Consider the following 24,318-nt stretch of genomic DNA (forward strand, 5'->3'; position numbering starts at 1 on the left):
AGTAAATATAGCAGTGCCTGGATTAGACATGCCTGTCTCTATCAGTGGAGACTGATACTGAGGCAGAGGAGGAGGGGCGATCTACTGGCTGTCCTCAATGAGGCCATGTGTCTTTAGGAAGAGTTCTGTGTGTGTGTATGTGTGTGAGTGAGTATGTGTGAGTGAGTGTTATTGAGGACAGAGTGGAATCATATTTGTGTCTTTTGCTTCCTTCTTCAGAGCCCCCCCAAGACCCAGAAGGCCAGGAGGATTATGAAGAGGAGAGCTTTGAATTCAGTGAGCGAGAAAACCGGGCTAACAACAACAACACACCAGACATTGCTAAACTATCTCAAATGGAGTATTACAGCACCTATGGGAAGGGCGCGGGGCGCTTCAGCACTGCATGAATTATTAAAATGACCCCAAATTGAATATAAGTGTGAACTAATGAAAACGGGATTTTTTTTTTTTTGGTTTTGTTTTTTGCTGTTAAAGGCATTGTGCTTGGGTTGTTCTTCAAAGATGTGAAGAAACCCAGCAAAACCGCACATTCATATGCACTGGAATCACTCGTAATGCTTCACAATTTGGAAATGCATAGTTTTTACCTAATTACATATTTTTCATTGTTAAAAAACTGCAAACCTACTGAATAAATATATTATATTTGAGAAAAGTGGACTATCTACAATATGGAAATTTAAGTTTTAAAAAAAAATCTATATAAATACATATGTTGTCAGTTGCTTAACAACAGGAACATCATCTGAGCCTAATCTGAAAAGCACATTTTTAGCTATAAGCATAAAAGCATATGGTGATGTTATACTGCACTTACTCATTCAGACAATCCCAGTCTCTCTCAGTCTGCTGTGGTAAACCAATGTGAAGGGTTAGAGAAGGGAACAAGTGTTACTGCTCATTTCACTTGCCAAAGCTTATCAAGTTGCAGAGGTTAATGATTCACTTTGATTTATACTGTGACAAATTAAATCTGAGGTCTGCAAAATGACTTCAGTTCCATTGGATTTGAAATCCATGTTTTATTGTATATTATTGTACAGAATGTATCAGTCCTCTTGTATGTTGGCTGGTACTGTAATCAGTGCTTTGCACTGAGGGCCACTGTGTCTACTTTTTAGATTTCTGCATTAACAAGCATCCCCCTGTATTGATCTCTAGTCTATGAATGTAATTGTTTCTGTGGAATGTTTTAAGACGCTAATGAAAAGAAAATCAAAATAACCTTTTTAAACCGGTAGGACCCCTTTACCAAAGAATTGGATCAAATCTTGCAGCTACGGGCACTGTCAGTCTCTTTTCCTTGCTGTTGTGTCGAGCTGGGACATTGGATTTCTTAAAAGGTCCAATCGCAGACCTCATGAAATTACATTCAGGTTCCCCTCCCACCCATCGGTAGATCTCTTCAAAAGATTACCACAGAGAACAGACTGTGGTACAGCTTCTCTTTCAACAAACCTCACCATTTCCCACCCCAGTCCAGGCCTTCATGAGAAAAGACTGCAGCATTTTTCAAAAGCAATGCAAACCCTGCATTTGTATTGCAGTTCTGTTTTTTTGTATTTTTTTTATGGATGAATCTCAACAAGAATTGTCCCAAAAAACTCGGACAGAAATATTAAGTGCCCCAGTGTGTCTGCGAGAGCATGCCATCCATCATGCTGTACACTGGTCTCAAGTGATGAACGACAACCTCCCAACATGTGACAGGGCCGTGGACCTCATGGAAAATGATTTGGGAAATGCTCAATATATTCTGTTTCCCAGTGCTTAGCTTTTCAAACTTGTAACCTGCAAACAAGCGCGATGTTGATATAGCGCATTTAAAATAATAAAAAAAAAAAGCTCATTTTTTTGAGTTCTTCAGCTTCTGTGTTCAATCCATCACTGTTTTAGTGATGAAATAAAGGGGAAGATGTTCAGCTTAAATGGCTTTCTGTATTAGACATTAGTGTGGAGATAATGTGGATAGCAATGTATGTACAATGTTGTGTACCAGACAAAACTGTAAAATAATAAATTTATTTACCTTTAAAGAGGCGGCTAACCTTTTATTGTTTGTTTTAAAACAAGAAAAATACAACAGTGGGTCAAACAAGGGGTTTTATTGGCAAGTATGTTTGACACAGGCTTCAGTCTTGCCCAAGGCATTACACAGTATTGAATACAGTACTTCACATTACAAAAATAAAACCTTGCAAATAACGGGACAGATAGTTAGGGAGACATCAGGTGGAAAGACAGCGCTCAACCGTTTAATAACCTTATAGAACACTACATACTCCTATAGACAGCACAGTTTTTGTCCTTCAGAAATGCAAGTGGATTGATTGACCTTTCAAGTTAAAAATGAGGTACAAAAAACAGAAGAGTGACATTGCCATCTCCAGGCTAACTATATTCTTTCAAGTCCTTCACTTGCCGAGGGCTTTATCCAGATTTGTCTTGATGGCGTCGAGGAAGTCTGTAGTATTGACATAGTGCTCGTTCAGCTTGACACTGAGAAGGTAAGACAAGACAGAGCAGAGAATTCAATATCACTCTATCACAAGAAACAAGACAAAAAATACCGATCATTAACTTATTATTATTTTTATCTCTAGGGTTTAGCATTAATTAATGTTGTTGGTTAATAATAGCATCATCATCAATATTAACATTAGAGAAATTATGATATGAAAAACTTTAAACAAGCTATGATTTAATATCATATGTCAGTTGTATTATTCAAAAATGGCTGCCCCCTGTATCTTTATGTAGCTCTAGTTTTCCTGAGAGTAGCGCCTTCAATGACAAAAATAACATCCAATCAATGGCAGATGTGTGAGCTGTGCTTCATGGATGCGAAATGTTTAAAAAAAGAAAGTGAGCCATTGCAACTAACATCAGGACAAGTGATGTGCAGAAGTCCGATAAGAGACCACATACCTCTGCCAGAGCAACACAATCCTTGTTCCAAAGTATAAAATTTTTAGAAATCCTTTATCTGCATCTAGATCCGGGTGGATGATCCCCCACCCACAATCTTTCATGTAACTGAAGTTGTTCCTTCTTAATATTTCACAATGTTAAGAAATTCTAAAAATGCCTGGATCCACATTTGGATTTGCACCAAAAACAAATGGTTTCATAAGTATTTATGATGAACAAAACAGGAACGAGAGCATTACTTCCTTGGCTACAGAAGATCATATTCGAAATCTTGTCTGGTAAAAACAAGATCAGGGCATGTTTGGGACGAGGTTTTGAGTTCCCAACCTGTATTACAAGCTAGCAAGTCAGAATCAGGGAAAATAATACGCTGTCTTATGTCCGTGTTACAGACTGATGGTGATAGTTTGATCATGGGGAACATTTTCATTGAAAGTTTAAGAGAAGAAAAAATTACTTCAACAATTAATTGATAATTACAAAAGTTGCTGATTCGTTTCCTGTAGATCGACTGACTAATCGTTTCAGCTCTGCTTTGAATTCCCCCTTTTCCCACTCCTCTTAAATTTTAGTGGTCTCCAAGGCCAAACCCTTCCTGAAACCTTCAGAAGCTTCCCAGGTGCAACATGTTTATATAACCATGCAGTAGCCGCCCCCAAGATATTTACCTTGAGCGTTTGTAGTATGAATGTGCTGCAAGACACTATCACATCAGCAGGGACAACAGCCCTGGTAAATATTTCCATCACCTTGTTGAATCAATGGAGAACTCAGACTGATCTGGAAACTACTACTAGCAACTAGGTGTATCTACTACCTCATACCAGATTATTTATAGAGTGTGGTCAAAGATCCATCAAAAAGTATATATGTTAATGCATATTTATTAAGGAACGTACTGGGACAGGCCATGGATGCAGCCTGCAAGGTCCTTGGTCATCGTTCCGCTCTCAACAGTCTCAACACACACCCTCTCCAGAGTCTGGGAGAACCTGCAGATCAACAAAGACGTTTAGAAAAGGCACATTTCATACACATTTCAGTATGTTTCCTACAACATTATACGTCTCTTACTTGATAAGGTCAGGGTTGCCATCGAGTTTCCCGCGATGCTCCAGGCCTCTGGTCCAGGCAAAGATGCTGGCAATGGGGTTTGTGCTGGTTGGTCTTCCCTGAAATCAGAGTTGAGGATTAAATTAGAGCTTTAAAAACTTACAGAACTACATTAATTTTGGTTTTCCATACCTTTAGTGCTGTATACAAACATCAGTTTTAGGCGTATAAGCTTATTTCCACCACATGATGGCAGTATAAGTCCACATATTACACAGTCTGTTTGCAAGGCCGTGATTTGGCTTCACACATTTGCTGTTTCAATGCCCAGTTGAAATGTTTTTCAGTAATCTTAATAAGGTTATTAACCTTCTGGTGCTCGCGGTAGTGCCTGGTCACAGTGCCGTGGGCAGCCTCAGCCTCAATAGTCTTGCCATCAGGGCACACCAGAACTGATGTCATCAGTCCCAGAGAGCCGAAACCTGAAAAACAAGAAACGAAAAAAATGCAGATACTCCTTTAATGCAACCAATCATCTGCTCGAAAAAAATGAAAAGCATCTCAAATGCAAACATAATTTCCCAGGAAGTGGTAGGAATGTTTATAAATATCTCACCCTGTGCAAGGATATCAGACTGAACATCTCCGTCGTAGTTCTTGCAAGCCCACACAAAGGCTCCAGAGGACTTCAGCACTTGGGCAACCATATCGTCAATAAGCCTGTGCTCATACCAGATCTTCAGTTTGTCAAACTCAGGTTTATAGTGCCTGTAGTAAACACAAACAAAACAATTAACTTAAAAGCTACTTTTTACAACTTTGCCTTGTTCTACAACATTTAAGCCCTACAAGTGGATTCATTTTCTAATCCAAGTCCTAATTGTCTGTCCGTATATTAGAATAAAAGATAGTTACAGAAAATCTTGTATCAGTCTATGTTTGCATTAAATCTGAAAGGCTGAAAAACCAAACATTAAGACAAACAACACTCACTTCTGAAAGATATCCTCGAAGATATCCTTAAATCTGCCATCATAAGCTTTAAGAATGGTGTTCTTTGTGCTCATGTACAGTGGCCACTTCTTGCCAATAGCGTACTGGAAGCAGCTGTGTGCAAAGCCTGTAATAGACTGATGAGAAGAAAAACAAACAGTTCATGACTGCTGTAGCTTTTTATCAGCAATACAGAGGTTAACAACCTTCCCCTTGACAAGCTGAAAGTCATCTATGACCTCTGATGTTGTTAAATCAAACAGACCTGCACCGATGAAGGCAAACAAAACAGTAGCAAAGCAGGTTTAAAAAGGGGTGAGTCTACTACAGTCACTGCTGTGACAATTTTACAAAAAGCCTCAGGCGGAATTTAACAGCACTGTTTTCTTTAAGAGTGAATCTTTTAAAATGCAAAGTTTAGACATCAAAATTTCACAGTAAAGTAATAAGTGACAACTGTGTAAGTACTGTCAATCCATAAGCCTTAATGGGTAGAGATTAAGAAATGAACTGCAACAATAAAGCAGGTTCTTATTATTTTATATTCTTCTCAGCGATGCATAAATATTGTCAAAGTGTCAAATACAAAGAAAAGGTCTCAAATTGTCCAATGTTTACATCTACACATCAACAGACAACATTTCAATCTGACAAGCACGTTCCTCAGGTGTACAGAACCTTCTGTCTGTCTCCATAAAACACTTTTTTATGTGTAAACCTTTAAATAGAAGCACATATGCTCACCTCATCTGTGTTGTACATGCCCATTCCACAGCCACCAGCAGGGAAGTCATAGACCTCCCATTCCTTGCCTGCGCTACCATCAGCAGGTGAGAAGATGATCTTGAATTTGCCGGGCTTGTTCACAACAAAGTCTGTTGCTCTGTACTGTGGGAGAAGCATGTTAAATTTTATTCACTTCAAAAGATTTGACTTTGGGCCATTACATGTTCTTGAACCTTTAGATGGGACTCACCTGATCACCAAAGGCGTGTCTGCCAATAGTGATGGGCTGTGTCCAGCCTGGAACGAGCCTGGGAATGTTCTTACAGATGATTGGCTCACGGAAGACGGTGCCGCCCAGGATGTTCCTGATGGTCCCGTTGGGACTCTTCCACATCTTCTTCAGGTTGAACTCTACATATAAAAAAACAGAAGTTATGGTAAGACAGAAAAATACCACAGACCTACAAAACATCAGTTCATCTTTATGTACATTTCCAGTCAACAGGTTTCTCAACAGCCCACTTTTCAGCATTGCAGGTTAAAAACACAGAATGCTTGTTGCAAATTTGTACAAAGAAGGGCCTTTGCTGAAAACATCTGTGCATTAAATCATTTCAAATGAGTCCCTTATGTTTTATTTTTTAAAGCCTGTTTCTTACGCCATCTCTTTCTTACTCAAACCAGACTTGTAGCCCCTGAAATGTCTTAATCTAAGTTTTAGAGCCTTGCTTCCTAGAGTAAGGTCTGACTGGCTGAACAGGACTTCTGATTTTGCTGAAAAGCTAGTTCTTCCATGTACCTTAAAGCTTGTAATACTTTGTTTTTTTTCTCTACATTTGCCTCTGTGATGACTGTTGAAACCATTGTGAATCTTTGTATTGAAGGACTGACAATGACAGGCTTTGAGATCCCAATGGGACTTTATTAGTCTAAGTATGTGCACAATGTTAGCATCTACTGTTCCAAAATGTTTGCCCGGTAGTGAATGTTACAGTAAATCTAAACTGCTCTGAAATTACAAATATATACCTTCCACTCTGGCTTCGTCTGGTGTGATGGTGGCACATTTAACCGCCACATGGTACTTCTTAGTAGCCAGGGCAGAGTCGATGGTGACCTGGTCATCAGTCTGGTCACGGTAAGGCAGACCCAGGTCATAATACTTCAGCTCGACGTCAACATTAGACAGGATGAGCTTAAGGACCACAAAAACACACACAGGGACAAGAATAAGCATCTACTAACTCAAACAACTTTTCATGTTATACACTCTTGGATCACTGAGATTCTTAAAAGGAGACGTTAAACTTAAGTTGTGTGTCGTGTATGAAAAATAAAAGAATCTAAAAAATGTAGCTAAATCTACTTTATTTGTGTTTGGTTTAAAATATGTATATCTATAGGATTTATGTATTTTATGTACTGTTGGAAGAATACAACTCATCAAATATCAGAAAACATTAAGGGATTTTATCTCATGCTTCTCTATGTTTTCTTCCTGAGCCAACGCACCATCTGCTCTCTCTGGAGGCGATCAGCCAGTGACTGAATGAAACATCACAAAAGCCCCTCCCCCACATCATACATACATAATTTTCCTGCCCTCCTCCACCAAACCCTCCCCTCACAACCACGTGTCAGTCTGTAGAATAAAAATAGTCAGACAGCGTAGGCCTGCCCTCCTCTGAAAAACACACACACACACACACACACACCCACCCCGGTGTTTGTGTGTTTACCCTTCCACCCCCAGACGCCACTTTATCACCTTCTCTTTGATGAACTCCCAGATGATCCTGGTCATCTCGTCTCCGTCCATCTCCACCACTGGCTGGGCCACTTTGATGCGTTTGTCGGCATCTGCCAATCACACGTATAGAAGAGGTCAAGTTTTCATTCACAACAAAATGCTTTTTTTGTCTGACGGTCGTACTGCTGAGCAACAATCAAAAAACACAGGAAGCTACATGGATTGGGGGGAAAAAAAAAAAGAGATCCTGTTCTGAGGCAATTTGTAGAGCACAGGAACCGGTGTGTTTCCTGTTTCCTCATCATTTGCCAGCAAATATTCTATCTTCAAGAATGTCTTGCAATTACAGTACATCATAATAATCTTTCAAACTAATACATTCATGTCAGTAAAATATCAAACATTTGCTGGCTATAGCTTCTAAAATATGAGCATTTGCTTGCTTTTCTTCTTGTGTTCACCTTTGGGTTTTCTGACTGCCAGTCAGACAGAATAATGAATTTTAAGGTCTGGTCACTTGTGATGGACTTTTGTTTTATTTGGATTTTTAAATCCAAAATCTGTATATAAATATCATTTAAAAAAAAAGGTACCCTGTGAGGTTTTCTTGTAAACAAACAAATGTATGTTTACATTCAGTGTTTCTTACAAACAAACATGTTGAATGCACCCACTCAACTCAAAAATGTGTTTTGCTTCTTGTTATTTCAGTTGGATGTTTGAGCTTCATTGTGCAGAATGATGTTTGTGCAGTTTGACACTAAAAAGCTGTTTTCACATTCATCTGCTGAAAGTAGAAAGTTTCTCTGTGCTCATTTAAAATCTGATTTTTAAGGGGCGGGCCTATGAGCATGATTTGTGACATCACAACAAGTGTTGAGCCAATCGTGGTCCAGTATTGCCCTTAGACAAGTGTGTTGTGGAAACTTGAAGCCTCCAGTGCACAAACACTGAGAATGGACTTTATACTGAAGTAGGAGACATCTTGTGCCCAGCAGTTAAACTTTTGAAATAAACAATATTTACATATTTATTGATTCTAGATTTTTCAGTGAGGGAGAAAGATGTAATTTTAAAGATTTTAATGAGGTAATTTGGATTTTTTTTTTTTGTAGAAAAGCATATCAGACAAATTATTCAAAGAAGACTATTTTTATATATCTTAAAACATGTCTGAAGGGGATCTTTAAACTTGCATTGTTTACATTCATGTTTGCTAGCAGTCTAGTTGCCTGAACTTTGTTAGAAATTAATCAGGTCGCAGGAAAGTATGTCTTGTGCATGAGATACAAACAAACTGAGACCTGCTCACAAAAACATTGCCCCATAGCACTACTAGTTGCCAGAATCCCCAAAGTGTACCTTTAATTTGTAGTTGCAACCCTACTTATAACTCACAATTGACCCTTCCAAAAATAACAATACAAGGTCTAAAATTACGTCCTTGCTAAAACAGATTTTGTTGGTTTTACGAAATATATGAACACAGTCCAGTTTTACTCAAATAAAGAAATAAATTACTAGAAGGAAAAACATCCACTTGGGAATTTAAATGTAGTTTTCTAAAAAAAATCCATGTGGACTATTATTTTGTGTTTAAAAAGCATAACATTTCCAAGGTGGTGTTTTCAAAAATATCAAAACTTTAATTACTCAGAGTGTATTTTACTTTCATGCCAACACTGACTTTTGAGAGTGGTCTCTTAACTTCTTTTCTCCTGTCGGATCAACCTAGATTAGTGTCTTTAATCATATCTGCTCTCATTCTACTCAGCGTGTGAGAAGCCTGCCAGCAGGACCATTGCAGTGAATAGAGAAGTACAGGGGGAGGTGCAGAGGATCAAGTGACTCTCAGATTTCCCAGCCAAGTTAATGCTCCCCCCACTGCAACCAAAGCTTTCCCACAATAATGCAGCATAAAGAGTCTGGTGCAATTGTTATGCAACCAATATTTCTTAATATACAAGACCTTTAAATCCATTTAGCCTAATAAAAAAAAAAAAAATCAAAACTCCACATGGCTTTGAGAAGACTTTTAACCTAGTTCGGACTATGAAAGCCATAGTGGCACCTGTCAAAACTCGACACGAGGCCTGCCGACTAGAGACACATGGTGACCATGAAGCACTGAAAATAAACTCATAGCAAAGGCAGTTGTGACCTTTATATTATGTTATGCAATAGCATCATAGCACTTATCAAGACGTGTCATGTGAGGCAACAATAAGAATCATTTTGTCATCAACTTTACTTTAAATTTGTCCAAACTGATGACTGAACACACTCACAGCAGCAAACCTAAACTTCCAAACACCCAAAACTTTTAACCCTTTTGAAATTTTTGACTAATTTTCCCTTATCTTACAGTGACCCCAACTTGCACTGTAACCAATATCACTCTCATGTTTATGGCAAAGATCCTGGCTAGTTAAGCAACTCACAAGCAGTGAAGATCTAAAATTAAGGACCGGATTTTTGTGAATTTGATACCAGACGTTGTTCCTCTCCGTCTACTACCGGAACTGTAGTGTGTCTGCTGCAGTGCATCGTGGGAAAAGTCATTAATAACTACTGTTTGGCATCATTTCTTACTACTCTAACCTAAATCTACTAAGACAGAACTCTACTATCAGTGCAGGGGGAGGGGAGTTCAGTAGGTTATATAACATCTGAGTGTATCAACAAACTGGACACTGAAGGGCGAGCTGAAACAAAGTCATGTGGGCCTGCCTGCCACATCATTCACATATGCATTAGGGATAGGCTCGCAAGACCTTTCCCCTACATGTAGTTTCAAACTAAACAGAAATATTCACCAACCAGGCATAATTCTGTAGAACTGAAGCGCTGCACAGGAGGTTTTATCAGACCTTTATGAAAATGCAGAATTCAAAAAACAACTCAACAATTACTTTCAGTTTAGACATAATTGTTGAATAGAGTTGGGTACTGTTCAAATTTTTCGATAGCAGTGCCAGTATGATATCTGGGATTCAGTGCTGATACAAACAATGCTTTTTTAGTTTTTGTTGTCTTTGAGGATAAACATTTAAATAAATAAATAAATAAATAAAGTTTGGGGTTTTTTTGTATTTCTCTCTGCTCTACAAAAAACTTTGCATAAATACTCTATAAATGTCATAATAACAATGAGAATTTATAAAATCAGGATTTATCTGATGAAATAATACATAAACAAGATTACACTAGCATTCGGTGCCAAATTTCAGTATTAAGCAGATTTAAATACCCTTCATATGCTGCAGACACATTTGCTCAACCGAAAGTAAAACAATGCCTGCCATGTCAAGATGACCCCAGTAACCTTTGGTTAAGTGTCCTTTCTGGTTAACTTTCAACAGAGAATCACTTGGGTATTGATCCTATCCCAAGAAAAGTCATTCAATATGTTAAAATAACTAAAATCAAGCTGCAGCTGTTTGTCAAAAGGTTAATAAACTATTTAATTATATTTGGAATGTTGACAAGAGGAAGTTGTGACAAATTTGAGGCTTTGAGGTTAAACTAAAGTTGGAGGCTCATGGGAGCATTACACCCATAGACTGTATAAAAATAGGTTACACCTTTTCTTTGTCAAATCCACTGCCAAGAATAGCATGTTGACCAATTTTACGAGCACTATGAAATTTAAAAAGGGCATGTAATTACCCCAGTTGAACTATCTTTGCTAGAAAAAGGACAATTCAACTCGTGACCGCTATATATAAAACAAGGAAGAAAAAAAAAAGCACTGGTCAATCTAAAAATCTTGGCTTTGTCTTAAAGATAGGAACAGTGCTCCAATATCCAAGATTATTCTGAATTAAACACTAAACTAAAAGCAATCATAACACCATCTATGTTGTAACAAGACCTGTTGCAAGTATGCTCGCTTTAAAAAGGAAGAAACTTTAACAGCATGACTTGTTTTTTTTTATCTATCTGGTAGATTCCTGATAGTGCTCACCACTAACAATCAATCACACCAATGAGCCAAAGTGTCCTTGAGCTGACTTTATAAACGCTCACTTGGTTTGCAGGGAGACATGTAACTACAACACCAGAGCTTGCAGAGTTTTTCAGGTTCCTGCTTTATGAAATTTGGGTTGTCTGCACAGACCATGTGATCAATCTGGATCTTTGCTCCAAATCAGACAGACAAAAAGCAAAAGCAACAGACTTTGGTTTGTGTCCTGGCACTTCTCTCTAAAACAAACAATAAAAAAAATTTAATTTGTAAACAATTAGAGCCAACATAAAAGTAACAAACCGCACAGGGTTTTACAGTCAAGCGGCAGGGTCAGAAGTGGTGAAATTGTGCAGCTCTGAGCTTCAGTCTGCAATGTAACCCAGATGGAAAACATTATGTAGGACACAGCCGGAGCACCGGCAGCCATTACTCTCTATAGCTGAGTCTCGTATGCGGCGGCTGACCTTGGAAGAAAAGTTTTCTAAGTCTGTGTCGCACTAACAAGATGAAGAACAGCGAGCTGTTCACCAGTTTCCATTCAAACAAGTGACTCAACTTCATTTTTGAGTGACACTTGTTGTATTTTAGCGCCAAATGCCGAGCAATGATGATATTTCTGCACAGCTTTACAAAAAAGAAAAAAAAGAAAATTCAATTCATTTGCTGCCAGTTTTTTTTCTCCCTGATTTCTTTCTTCTTTCGAGGAAAATCGGGATGTGAACTTTCCCTGCCACGTATGTTTTGAAGCTGGATTTTTGACCGTTGACGTTACTTTTCCTTTCTTCACGTCGTATCTTTACGTTGCCGTTCAGTGTTCCTCAAACTTCGGATGGGGAAGACAAAGACGGCTGTCCCCCAGCTACTTCGCCCCCTATTATCTCGGCGCTAACAGTTATCCTTATTATCTAAAACAACCCGCACTCGACCTGCCATAAAACTACCATAAGGACACCGGGGAGCGTCCAGAGCATCGTTGCTTCTAATCTCTGGAAAGCCATTAAAGCTATTAACAGCATCCCAGTTGGCTAGCATCACAATCAAGTTGGCTAACATGGCTGCTGTTGCTCGGCGTCAAAGGTTGGCTGATTTTGTCGTACGGGCATAATATTAGCTTGGCAAGTGTAATCTCAGTTATATTAAAAGGCGCCATTTTAACACAGAACCAGGTCAAGCAGCAGTTAACAGTCAAAACAATAATGATGCTGAGGATGACCCCCAGTTATCTCTCTCTCACTCACAGTTTCTTTGTTGCAAAGTCTGGCAGTTTGCAGCCGGCGCAAGCACCGCGGGGTTTTTGGAGAAAGCAGCACCGGCAGACCTCGAAAGAGTGCTGAGGACTTTCAAATATCCAGCCATGTCTCCCCCGGCCCGGATCACTTTGCGATTAACACTCGACGAAACTCAAAGCAAAGAGGGGGCAAAACACTTCAGAGCGCTCGGCAATATAGGCAGCCACAGCACCGCCCTTCCCCTCCCCGGCGGGACACGCCGAGCGCTACGTCAGAGCACCCAGACAAGAGGAGGGACTGAAACAAAACAGAACCCCGGTACCGACCAGACCCGATGACAGCACGGTGAACTCTGACCTATGATGTCAGGTTTTTATCTCAAATACAAATACATTTAATCATCATGCTGAAGGCTATCGATGTCTTGCCTTCTCCCACGCATGGAAAGAAATTTGTCACATTGACACAAACTGAAGGCGTGAAACCCAAACTCAAAAGACCACTTTAAAAAGTACTTTAAAAAGGTTGACAGAACATTTCCTGCTGGTCTTATGTCATCTGTGATACTCAGTTTTGTGTCTGTAGAAATATTATGATTGAATGAATTAAAACTATTCAGTTATTTGTAGATCAAACATGTTAAATCTCCTCCTGGTTCTTCACACAGCTTAGCCCCTTGTTTCCCCTGCTGTTTTCCTTGCTTTTAACATAAATCCTTTTAAAAAAAATTCTGAATTGCATGCATAAGTAGCTCCAGCACTTTTAATGTGTGCAGTTGTTTTATTGTATTTTTATTGTTTTCTGTTTCATGTGTTTGTGGTTTTATGCTGCCTAGTCACAAAAATGATGTCCTCTTGTGGGCCAATAAAGATCTGAACTGAAATGAGGTCAACATCCAATCCTATATAGAATTTACAAGTCAATAAAAATTGATGAGAGCCCTGTGAAATTATGTCAGTACACCGGCGTACCATTATGATAAAGCAATAAAAAATGTACAAATTATTATAATCATAACAAATAACAATAGTCATAACCATAATGGTAGTCATAATGATAATAATGCCCAAATGTCTGAATGAAAATGTTGATCTAATGAAGTATATGATTACCAGTGTACAGATTTACAATAAGAGTATCAAATCATGTAGTCCACAGACAAAGAACATGATGAAAAGAAATAAGAATGAGAAATCTATATGTGTCACAAGACAACAACAAGAAAACATAACATCAACGTCATACATAATGTATGTAAAATGTTTATTTGGATGCAAAAGCATGTTGTAAATAAACTGTATGCAGAACTTGCAGATATGGATGAATGTGTGCGTTACTAGTTTATATCTAGACAGAGTGTCAGTGTGCAGAGGCACAAATGTACATTTTTTTTATTGACCTTTAACGGACACATTTATAGATTTAGCATAGACAGAATGTATGTCTGTGACCATGCAGAAGATATATAGAAATGAGAAGATAATGCACAAATATATACAGTACATTCAGATCAGAAACTGCAGGCTAATGAAGAGATTTGCCAAGAGCAATATCCTTTAAAAAGCAAAACCTTACAGTTTGTTTTTATATCAAGAAGAGTCCAGAAGCTCCTTCTTAAGGTGGAGGAGTTAGCTCAAGAGAAGAAAAACTGTCAGACACAGAGACATTTATTGAGATACGAAATCATCTGTTGGATGGGTACGGGATAGTCACATTCCAAAATGTCTCAGCAGAGGGCCCTCTAATTTTAGCAGAGGAAGGTTACCATACTGGGAGAAAGATTGGGAAGTGTGCAGTGCAGTCACATGACAGACTTGATGGTGAGCCAGTAAATGAGACAGCCAGGTCACCTCTGAAGTACTGTGAGAATAGGGGGCCTGCATTGAAAAAGGTCAGAACTGCCAAGACCTAATAAAAATATAGTAATATCCAAAAAAAAAAAAAAAAAAAGACAGTATGTTCATGAAAAGTAACATTCTTCAAGTTGTGTTTTCAGCTGATAAAGTGGTCAAGAGATCCAGTGAAGGTCAGCTGTTTTTGTCCCTGAAGTGCACTCTTTTGTCCTGCATATGTAAAGATAGACTGTAATACAGACTGTAGGTATGCAGTCAGACAGAAGACAGTGGCAATTACATAATCTTCTGACTTTCCACAGCAACCTTTGAACTCTTGGTATGTAAACAGTCTCCGCATGCGGCTCACCTTCACAGACACTCAGCAGCTTTCCCACAGTGAAAGCAGTGCCTCTCAGATGTCACACTGTAAACCCCAAGGTCAAAGCTGTTTTAATGTTAGACTACTCCTTTGTGCTCGAGAGTTCAGCGAAAGGGCTGCGACTTTTAGCTTATTGATCTGACACGTTAAAACTTTACTGTCATCAATAAGCTAGAATCTTAAAGTTTCCTTTCACCAGTTAGTTGTTCAGCTGCAGCTCTGATCAGGCCGTGATTTAGATCCGAGGGTTTAATGTTATTATTACTGCTATTATTATTATTATTTATATTGGCGCTGCTGATGGGTTTCCTCTTTTGTCTGCTCATACAACAGCAGAGACACATCTTAATTTGCTTGTAGGAGTTTAGGATTTAATTTGATGCTATATAAAGTACTTTTCCAGTGTTCTTAGACTTGGTAACTGTTGTAAATAAAACTCTATGTATTTGCTCCACCTACTGGACTCCTTCTGAAGACACCTGGACTGTGTCGGTGAGACTACGGGAACCTCTGCTGGAGGATTTGTGGAAATTGTTTTCAAATTATGGATTTGTTCATCCACCAACATTATCTAGTGATGTTATAATTAGGATCTCCTCACTTCAGTGTTATTGTCCTCAGAGAAAAAATTATCGGACATAAGATAACATGATTAAATATATAAGGAAAGGCCAGTTCATTTGTGCAGTATAGCACCTTTTAACAAAAAAGCAGTGGAAGATGCTGAAGATAAGACATAAAAAGGCATTAAGACAAGATATTTTAAAAAAAGACCAATAAATTGGATTTTAAAAGGGTAAGATGATAAACTGAATAAAACAGATCAAACAGAAGAGTAAAGTATAAAGTGTAGTTACAGTGCAGTGCAAGATATTAATGAATAGTCCTAAATTTTATTTAATAAGTCAATGGCAAACAGAAGGAGAGTCTGAGTGGACCTTGTGTTTTCTGAAAGCTTGTTTCAGACGTGTACTGAAACTGAAACTGAAAGCTATTTTTCCATATTTGGAACTTTCAGGTCATCTGGGTAAAGACAAAGGTCTTTGTTTTTGTTTTTTGCAAATAAAAACGTATTATGCTTAACACATCACACACAAGCTCACTTATATTGTATATCAAATGAGAGTATAACATAAAACCTGCAGTCAATCCACCATCATCATAATTCCCAATTATCAGTGGTTAAAACATCATCAGCAATGGTATTAATATTATTTCCCATCATCTACAAAAATGAACCAATTTACAATACAAGACCTTTGAATAGTTTGATGCACAAGGCAAACAACCTGTTTACAGCCTCACAGCATTTAACAGATCTTTAATAAGAAGAACCAATAGGATTCCTCTATGTATGAAGGTAGGCGGTACTTCCTGATGGCAGGCTGTGTGTTATGTAACTCTATCGACATGTGAGCTGTCACTGAAGAGCATTTTGTTGTGGTTAGTTTGCAGTGGTTGTGCAGCACAGCAGAGAGGAACCACGATTGAGCCGAATACAGGAGGAACGCTGTAATCGGTTTATAACCAGCTGTATAAACAATAGAGGGATGATGGAGACCTTAAAGTCATTTGTTTCCCACCATCCTGAAACTCTCACTCTGGTCGCAGCGACAGGTAATTTATGCATTGACACACGTTATTTTGACAAGAATGTTAAATCTAGTTTAGTCTGTATTGTCACTCACTCACCTGTAAGCAGTGAGTGGGATTGCATGCTTGCAAAATGACAGTTTTCTAAAGTTTCATGTTGCCAAAAGTAACATGTTGCTGCAGTGACTTTGTAAAACAGTAACAGCTTCATGATTGAAAATGCAAACCAATTTTGCTTTGTTGTTTTTATAGCTGCAGCAGTAGAGCACAGGTGCAACATTAGTATATATTTACCTGCACGCTGTTTAAGTGAATAATGTGATCTTGTATTATAATTATAATGCATTTACATGCTTGCCTTGATTGCTCTTCATGTTGTGCAATTTTGACAGCTTTATGCAATGTTGGCTATGTTCTTTTGAAGTAGCTTACAAAGCTGTGTTTAATTCATTACGTGAATATTAGGGCTGCATCTAGGTATTAATTTTATTTTCATTAGTGATTAATCCAACAACTACTGTACTTTCTGGATGAATCGAAGAAACGTTTAGTCCATGAAATGTCAAAAAATTGTAAACAAATGCCATCAATAATTCCCAGAGCCAAAGGTGACGTCTTAAAATGTCTTGTTTTATCTGACCAACAGTCCAAAACCCCAGACATATTCAATTTGCAGTGATACAACAGAAAAAACATACATTTATCCAGAAAAAATCAAGCAAGTATTTTTGCTTGAAAAATGATTTGTAAAATAGTTGCAGAGTAAATCGATTGACTAATCAATGAATGTTTCAGCTTTAGTTAAATTATGAAGTTTAAAGGTCTTGTGAGCTAACTCTGAATTAAAAATCTTTAAGATATGAAGTCTGTATTTCAGTAATATGACATTCATTTTGTTGGCCAAGCTAAAGGGTCTGCCTCTTGACAGATAGAAAGATAGAAACTGTTTTGTTAGTTCTCTATGAAAGGCCTTTTATAATTAGTGGAGATTAATAACTGTAACTGTGTGTACTTTTTTACAGGAGTGGGACTTTTTGGTGTGAAAAAATGGATAGCAAGTGGGGTGTGTCAAAGCAAAGCGTGGCTGGACATAAAAACTGCTTGATCACTGGAGGCAACACTGGGATCGGCAAAGAAACAGCTGTCGACTTGGCTAAAAGGGGTTTGTGATGTATCTGGCTTTCATATTCCAGCCTTTAAATATCCGATTTCAATTAAGGATTTGCTGCTGTGTTACAGGCACAAGGGTCATTCTGGCCCGTAGGGACATGGACAGAGCTAATAAGGCTGCAGAAGTCAAAATGACAACGTGATTGTCAAAAAGTTGGACTTGGCATCTCGACAGTCAGTACCGCAATGTGCCAAAGAGATCCTAGCAAGTGAAGAGAGGCTGGGTGTTCTCATCAATAATGCAGGTAGATGTATAAATCACCGTCATCTGTCTCCTAGTTGTGTGATATATCATGTTCCAACAGTGCACATTATTACCTAAACAGGTGGGAGGTGTTACACAAATTGATGTCCACTGATTTTCTTACTTTCAGGTGTTATGAGCTGTCTAAAATGGCAGACTGAAGATGGTTTTGAAATGCAGATTGGTGTGAACCACCTGGGCCACTCCCTCTTGTGTCTGTTGGATCTCCTGAAGAAGTCATCTCCGAGCCGCATTGTCAACGTCGCCAGTTTAGTTCGTGAAAGAGGTGCAGCTTTCTCTCACTTGAACAGATGTGGGTTTTTTGTTTCTTCAGGGAATGCCATCCTTTCAATGTCATTTAATATTAAAAACCACATCTGTGAATAAGAATGTCGTGCTTTCACTCAACAGGTCAAATCTATTTTGATGACATAAATCAGGACAAGATTACTCTCCTTTTAAAAGCTATTCCCAAAGTAAGCTAGCTAACATCCTCTTTACAAGGGAGCTGGCCAACAGGCTACAAGGTAAAAAAAAAATTAATTTTATATTTCATACCAGACATTATAGAGTATTTCAAAAACTGTGTCTACTTTAGGTTTTATGTGAAAAAGTGAACGCATCATGTTCTGTGTTTTGTCATTTTACATGTACTGGAGTTACAACGTACAGCCTCCACCCTGGAGTAATCTGGACTGAGCTTGTCCGACACTTTTGGCCCACAGTGCCCCTGTGGAAGAGAATTTTATATACACCATTCTGGTTATTTATCAAGTCTCCAACAGAAGGGGCTCAAACCACCATCTACTGCACTGTGGAGGAAAGCCTGCAGAACCAGAGCGGACTCTATTACAGGTCAGTAAATCTATAGATGGCGGGTCCATGATTGGAGGTTAAACAGTCAATATCAGTACAAATGATACAGTGTCAATCATGGTTGGATTGATTCAGTTTGGGACCCCCTAGCAAAAACGAGTTGCTGAGCAGCTAATAACTCCTGCTCCTCCCCCCTGACTATAGTGCTCCTATGCTGGAATATTATAAAGCCCCAGGTTTGCTAAGTGGTAATTTGATTTAAGACACATTTATTTAGGAATTTGCACCACGTAAGTACACTTTCACTATCACTTTCAAGCTTCATTAATTGATTTGGTCGGCCACTTGGGGGCAGTGGAACAAAGTGAAAACAACGTTATCATATAATCACCTTTACTTGATATGATGAACATGTTTGGAAACATGTTAGTGATGCACCGATTTACTTTTTCTCTAATTATACCGCATCCAATACCTTGGAATCATTTTCATGTCAGGTAACATGAGGCCAGGGATAGCTGTGGCACTAAAATCTGAGTTACCACCACCAAGAATCAATGAATAATTATAAGCAGAAGCAAAGAATTAAAGACAAACAAACTAGATCATTCACATTATGGCCAATATGTAATCTGCTTGTTAAGGTCAATATCTGCACCAAAACAGATCTAGAAAATACATCAATGTGTTTCAAGAGAAACATTAACGTTCATTTGTAGTCCAGTATGTTCACCAGCTAGTTGCTAACTTTGTCTGCCTGCCATTTAGTGGCAGGTGGCATAAAGTAGCCTTATTAGAGCTGCAGGTAGAAAGTAAGTTGATAAGATCAGAGTTGTAGGCTGGAAAACCAAAAAGATCATCTAAAATAGATTTTAAAAAAACATCTGTAGAGCTAAGGGGGATAGTCTTCTGGGTTTGCCACTACGGCAACCCCTTTCAAATTATACATTGTGATTTGATAGTCAATTTTTAATATAAAACATTGATGAGTGCAGCTTTAAAATTAGATATTGACACAGGGACGCTCCTCAAGACAGGGCCTGAAGATGAGATAATAAACCAGGACCCATCTAAAGGACCCTGTCATGTCAGTATATAATGCATTAGTTTGTATTCATAATACACACTAATTACTACAAACCACTTGCCACAAATGAGCAGTGAACCTGGGGCTTTTGGGACTCTTGGGGCAGTTGCTCACTTTGTCTGGTTGGTAATCTAGCATTGGCTACAGTGCTGAAGACATTATCTGAACTCTGGAGTGCTCTGCTTTCAGCCTGTTTTTCCAGTTAATGGCTGTTTGACGTATTCATCTTGCTTTACATGTAATAAAAAGCCTCTGTGCACCTTTTCACACACAGTTTAATCTCTGCTGCCTCTAAATCTAAAATGAAATTTCTTCATAATAGAGTGAGTAAATACAAAATAATGATTGATTCCGTCTTTGTGATTTTTTTTTTGTGGTATATTTTCCTCTTGAGAGACACAGACATTATGTTGTAGACTCAATATGTATCACAGAATTGCCCATAATACCATCAATATCTTGAATAATACTGTGATAGTAGTCTTTTGTAAGTTACCCTGTGGTTCCATCCTTTATTCACGATTGTATCCTGAACTTCTTTTTGTGACTAAATCAGCACAGTAGGAGCGGATCGAGTCATGTGTTTCACTCTGAATTCTGCTCTGATTACAGTGACTGCGCCCCTAAAACAGCTGCCCCTCAGGGTTGGGATGATGAAGCTGCCAAGAAGCTGTGGGATCTGAGTGCCTCTATGGTTGGTCTGACATTATCACAGTGACATCGATGATGATGATGATAATCATGATCACAGTTCCAATGGACTGCCAAGTGGCCTGAGGAAGGAGTGATGCCCTCTCTAATGAGCATCTGTCTGGCTACTATCAGCTGAGCTCCTGCTTAATGCGGTGAATAAGTAAACAAACAGAAAACAGAAATCACAAGTGATAGACATTTATTCTGAATATACAACAAACTACTTGCAAAAATACTATGGATTATGTTTTTTTTCTTAAACAGAAGCAGTGCTTCACAGGTAAGTTACATGGAAGCTGTATGATCTTTAGTTTTGATTGCCATTAGCGTGAAATGACATTTAATTGACAAGTTTCACCAATGTTTGTTTGGACTAAGGGCTGTAATGTCCTTCAATGTCACTTTAATTCACCAGATATTACATGTGCTTTGAAAGTTTTTGTAACACTATTAATAGCAACATTTCTCTTTCTTTTTCTCCTCCTGGCCAATAAAGTGCCGTTAAACATATCCCATCATTTTACCTGTTTTTTTTTTTTTTTTTAAGGCATATTGTTCATTCATTCACATCACATGTACAATTCATTTTGCTCCATGTGAGACCAACAATATTGAAATAAACACATTTTGGTTACATCATCATAAATTTAAAATGGTTCTAATACAGTAAATGTATCTGTCCACTCTTTTTTTCAGGTTTCTTTATCTTGAAGGCACTTTGTACAAATTTGCTACAAACAGTCAAATATTATCTTACTCAAAGCTACATCTCAGACAAGTGCATCACATTTTTTTCTTATCCAAAGTAAAGTCCATTAATGGTGTTAATTACATATGCACAAAGTGCACCCAAGTGGTCTGTTGGCTACAAATGGACCCAGTATGTTCCCTACACATTACATCATCATGTAAGAGCTAGTTCAGAGGAAAAGTACCATATCTTGGCATTTACATTCAAAACTGTAATACATATACAGCAGATTTTGTGACATCAAAAGATAATAATCCTTAAGGTTGGGTGTAACACAGGGAGAAAAGCTATCTATATTGCTCAGTTTCAATATGATTTTTTTAAAATAAATTATACATTATTCAACATCTAGACGGCTGTGAGTCTACACAACTGAACCTATGGATGTGCTTCCTGACAGTTTATGGTGTTAACATTTCTACTTTCACAATATGTGCTGCATAAACACCAATAACTAACTAATGAGCCAGCTCTTCAAAATCAGAAAGCTGTTTCATCTGCTCCACTTGCATAGAGTGCCTTCTCACTAGTTTCTTCTTGGACTTGAGGCCGCCTCTCTTTGGTGTGTTTGGTGCTACTGGAGCTATAGATCTAATACCTGTGGCCAGAGGTGAGGAAGGCTTGCTACTAGCCCCGATGTCAGGAATGGGAGGGTTGGGGTTAACGTTGAGAGGGGGCAGGTGGCCAGGCCTGGTGTGGGAGATGTGATCTAGCAGCAGGGTGCCTGAGCCTCTCCTTTCCAGGAGGCCTGGTGCACGCCTGCGTGTTGTGCTGGGAGAGGATGTGCTGGCATTGCTGTCGAGGGATTCTCTGGAGCTGGTCAGCATTGCTAGGGGAGAGGTGTTTAGTTTCCTTCGCTCCACTGGGACCTTAGGAGAGTCTAACATGCCAGAGTCTGAATAGAGCTGTGAGTCTGAGTCATAGTGATCGTTCCCCAGACGTCTCCTGTGCACTGTGTCTCTCAAACCGACTAGTCCACTGTTGCAGCTGCTACCCTCCTGCTCTGTGGGCACAGTGCTGCGCCTTGCTAGTGGCTGGTGCTGGCCTAGAGATCTCTCATATGATGCTTTAGATGTTGGAGGAATTGATAGTGAAGTTGTCATTTTGCAGGGTTGTTCACCCACTAATGGGAATAGGCTGTCTTTACCATCCACACTGTTCTGTCGAGATAAAGCCGACCTCTTACTCAGAGAGAGTCCATTTACGCCTGCGACAACGTCCTCATCAGAGCTGGCTTTCTTGCTCTCCTCATGGGCGGTGGCCGCAGCCAGGACGGACGGAGCAATCAACCCCCAAGGCTCTGACTGCAGCCGCTTCAGCTGAGGTAAACGTGCACGCTTGGGGTTCACAGGACGACGTGTTGGAGATGAGGGCCCGTTGGCGAGCTTCGCAGCTGAACTAGAGGTTTTCAGCTTGGTCTGGAAACTGAAGACTGTGTTTTGTTGCTCTTGCTCAGGTGTGGGAGATGCAGTAACATTAATATCAGAAGGAGAGGTGCAGTATGCCGGGGTGGACCTCTCATCCAGCTCTGGTGAAGGGGGGACATTTAGGTACTGTTTGGTAGTTTTAGTACCAAATGGTGACTTGTCTGTGGTGATTATGATGACCTCCTTGCCTTTAGCTTTGCATGCATCCAGGAGCAGTTTCAGTGTCTGCTTATCATCTGCATTGATGGCGTAGACCAAAGCTGAGGCCCCACTCCTGTCCTCCAGACTGGGATCAGCTCCGTTGCTCAGCAGGTGATCCACCACCTCATGTCCTGCCTTGTGGATGCAGGCGTGCATTAGGGCTGTCTTACCTCCCTTGTCCTGGATGTTGGGGTCCGCCTGGTTGTCCAGTAAATATTTCACCAGCTTGGACTTGCTTACACTCTGCTGGTCAGTGTGTGTGGACATGCAGGCCACCATAAGTGGCGTCTCTCCACGTTCATTGCTCTCGTTGATATATGCGCCTCCCTCCAACAGGAGCCTGGTGAGTCTCAGGCGTTTGAGCCATACTGCCTTCAGGAGTGAGTTTCCATCTGTCCGCAACTCCAGAATATCTGCCATCTCCCAGCCAATCACAGATCTTCTCAGCGTTGAACTTACAGTTCACAGCCCTTTGAACAAATCATGGAAATAGTTCAGCTTACACTGCAAAATCTATAACCTATAATAAAAGACTCATAATGTGTTTATTCCTCTGTTTTTCTAAATAATCACCAGCAGGTGGCAGTCTGTTACAACATAAAGGTTATTCATTCAACTTATTACTACAGATTTCTGACATATGAAATACATTATAACTCAGATGAAGGTTGTGTATAAAATGTACAAAATGTAATTTTCTAAATGGAACATGTCATGCCCATGTTCAAAAATCATCCATGCAGAGGAGACAAAATGGTAACTACACCTGTTACATTCAGAAACACTATGGATGAATGCTTAGGCGGTGATATTTGGATATTAAAATTTTCAAGTTTCTCTTTTTAGTCTCGCCAAGACATAAGCTTGTCTGTGTCTATTTCCATATTTATGGAAGCGATCAACAAAAGCAACCCTGAACCTATAAGTGCGCAAGTGACGCCAGATGTGTCCATTTTTTGTCAAAACAAAAATATGTCTAAGTCATGGCACCTCAATGTCATTTTTGTGATATCTAAATTAAAAAGAGGGATAATAAAAACATTCGTTTGGACAGGCGACATTAAATAACAGCACATTGAGATGTAAGAGTCGCTGTCCATGGTTCTCATTTTGGAGAACTTGGCGACAGAGACGCGCTCCATTACAAATTGTTCAATTGGTCGTCTCATTTCTCGTTAAATCCTGCCTATAAATATATTTATACTGCAAAGATTCATTTGCAAACATTAACCACACATCTAAAGGAGTAGGCTCATCTATCTTAACCAGCCTTCTCCAAGATGAAGAAAACAGCGACGCAAGATAACGACATAAAGTTCAATTAATTAACCTTAATTTTCAATAAATTTGTATTTGCTAATAATTTCTCAGAGCAACTTTGTGTCTGCTAATTATCTTACCTGGTCAGAGGACAGGTTCTCCATGCTCAAAGTACTCGGTGCTTTGTCATACGAGGGGGGGAAAAAT

At 39.1% G+C, this 24,318-nt stretch overlaps 3 protein-coding genes and 1 pseudogene across 6 annotated transcripts in view; 2 read left to right on the top strand and 2 right to left on the bottom strand.

Moving 5' to 3' along the window:
* Window positions 1-2,353, top strand: part of znf710a (zinc finger protein 710a) — a 28,235-nt gene extending 25,882 nt beyond the window's left edge. For all 4 annotated transcript variants that reach the window (XM_044355829.1, XM_044355830.1, XM_044355828.1 and 1 more), the window contains one exon: window positions 220-2,353. In XM_044355829.1, coding sequence (XP_044211764.1) covers window positions 220-389 — 170 coding nt within the window. In that variant the 3' untranslated portion in view covers window positions 390-2,353. The remainder of the gene's footprint in view (window positions 1-219) is intronic.
* idh2 (isocitrate dehydrogenase (NADP(+)) 2) lies at window positions 2,094-12,859 on the bottom strand. The gene is made up of 11 exons (XM_044355845.1): window positions 12,665-12,859; window positions 7,475-7,566; window positions 6,736-6,901; window positions 5,957-6,117; window positions 5,725-5,868; window positions 4,981-5,117; window positions 4,604-4,755; window positions 4,357-4,469; window positions 4,009-4,106; window positions 3,834-3,926; window positions 2,094-2,502 (listed from the first exon to the last, which is right to left on the bottom strand). The coding sequence occupies exons 1-11, from the start codon at window positions 12,780-12,782 to the stop codon at window positions 2,418-2,420; spliced, it is 1,359 nt and encodes a 452-aa protein (XP_044211780.1). The 5' UTR covers window positions 12,783-12,859; the 3' UTR covers window positions 2,094-2,417.
* Window positions 12,860-15,805: 2,946 nt separating this feature from the next.
* On the top strand, window positions 15,806-20,707 carry LOC122985296 (annotated as a pseudogene).
* Window positions 20,708-20,995: 288 nt separating this feature from the next.
* ankrd34c (ankyrin repeat domain 34C) lies at window positions 20,996-23,622 on the bottom strand. The gene has a single exon (XM_044355836.1). The coding sequence runs from the start codon at window positions 23,269-23,271 to the stop codon at window positions 21,682-21,684; it is 1,590 nt and encodes a 529-aa protein (XP_044211771.1). The 5' UTR covers window positions 23,272-23,622; the 3' UTR covers window positions 20,996-21,681.
* Window positions 23,623-24,318: the final 696 nt, after the last annotated feature.

This window comes from Thunnus albacares, chromosome 7 (genome assembly GCF_914725855.1).
Source record: "Thunnus albacares chromosome 7, fThuAlb1.1, whole genome shotgun sequence".
Taxonomy (NCBI): domain Eukaryota; kingdom Metazoa; phylum Chordata; class Actinopteri; order Scombriformes; family Scombridae; genus Thunnus; species Thunnus albacares.

Excerpts from the sequence above, each read along its gene's own strand:
- idh2 (XM_044355845.1), bottom strand. The coding sequence starts at position 12,782 with ATGGCTGGATATTTGAAAGTCCTCAGCACTCTTTCGAGGTCTGCCGGT. Across the intron at positions 7,567-12,664 it reads GACTTTGCAACAAAGAAACT|ATGCCGACAAACGCATCAAA; the intron begins GTGAGTGAGAGA and ends TGTGATTGGCAG. Across the intron at positions 4,470-4,603 it reads GTCTGATATCCTTGCACAGG|GTTTCGGCTCTCTGGGACTG; the intron begins GTGAGATATTTA and ends CTTGTTTTTCAG.
- ankrd34c (XM_044355836.1), bottom strand. The coding sequence starts at position 23,271 with ATGGCAGATATTCTGGAGTTGCGGACAGATGGAAACTCACTCCTGAAG.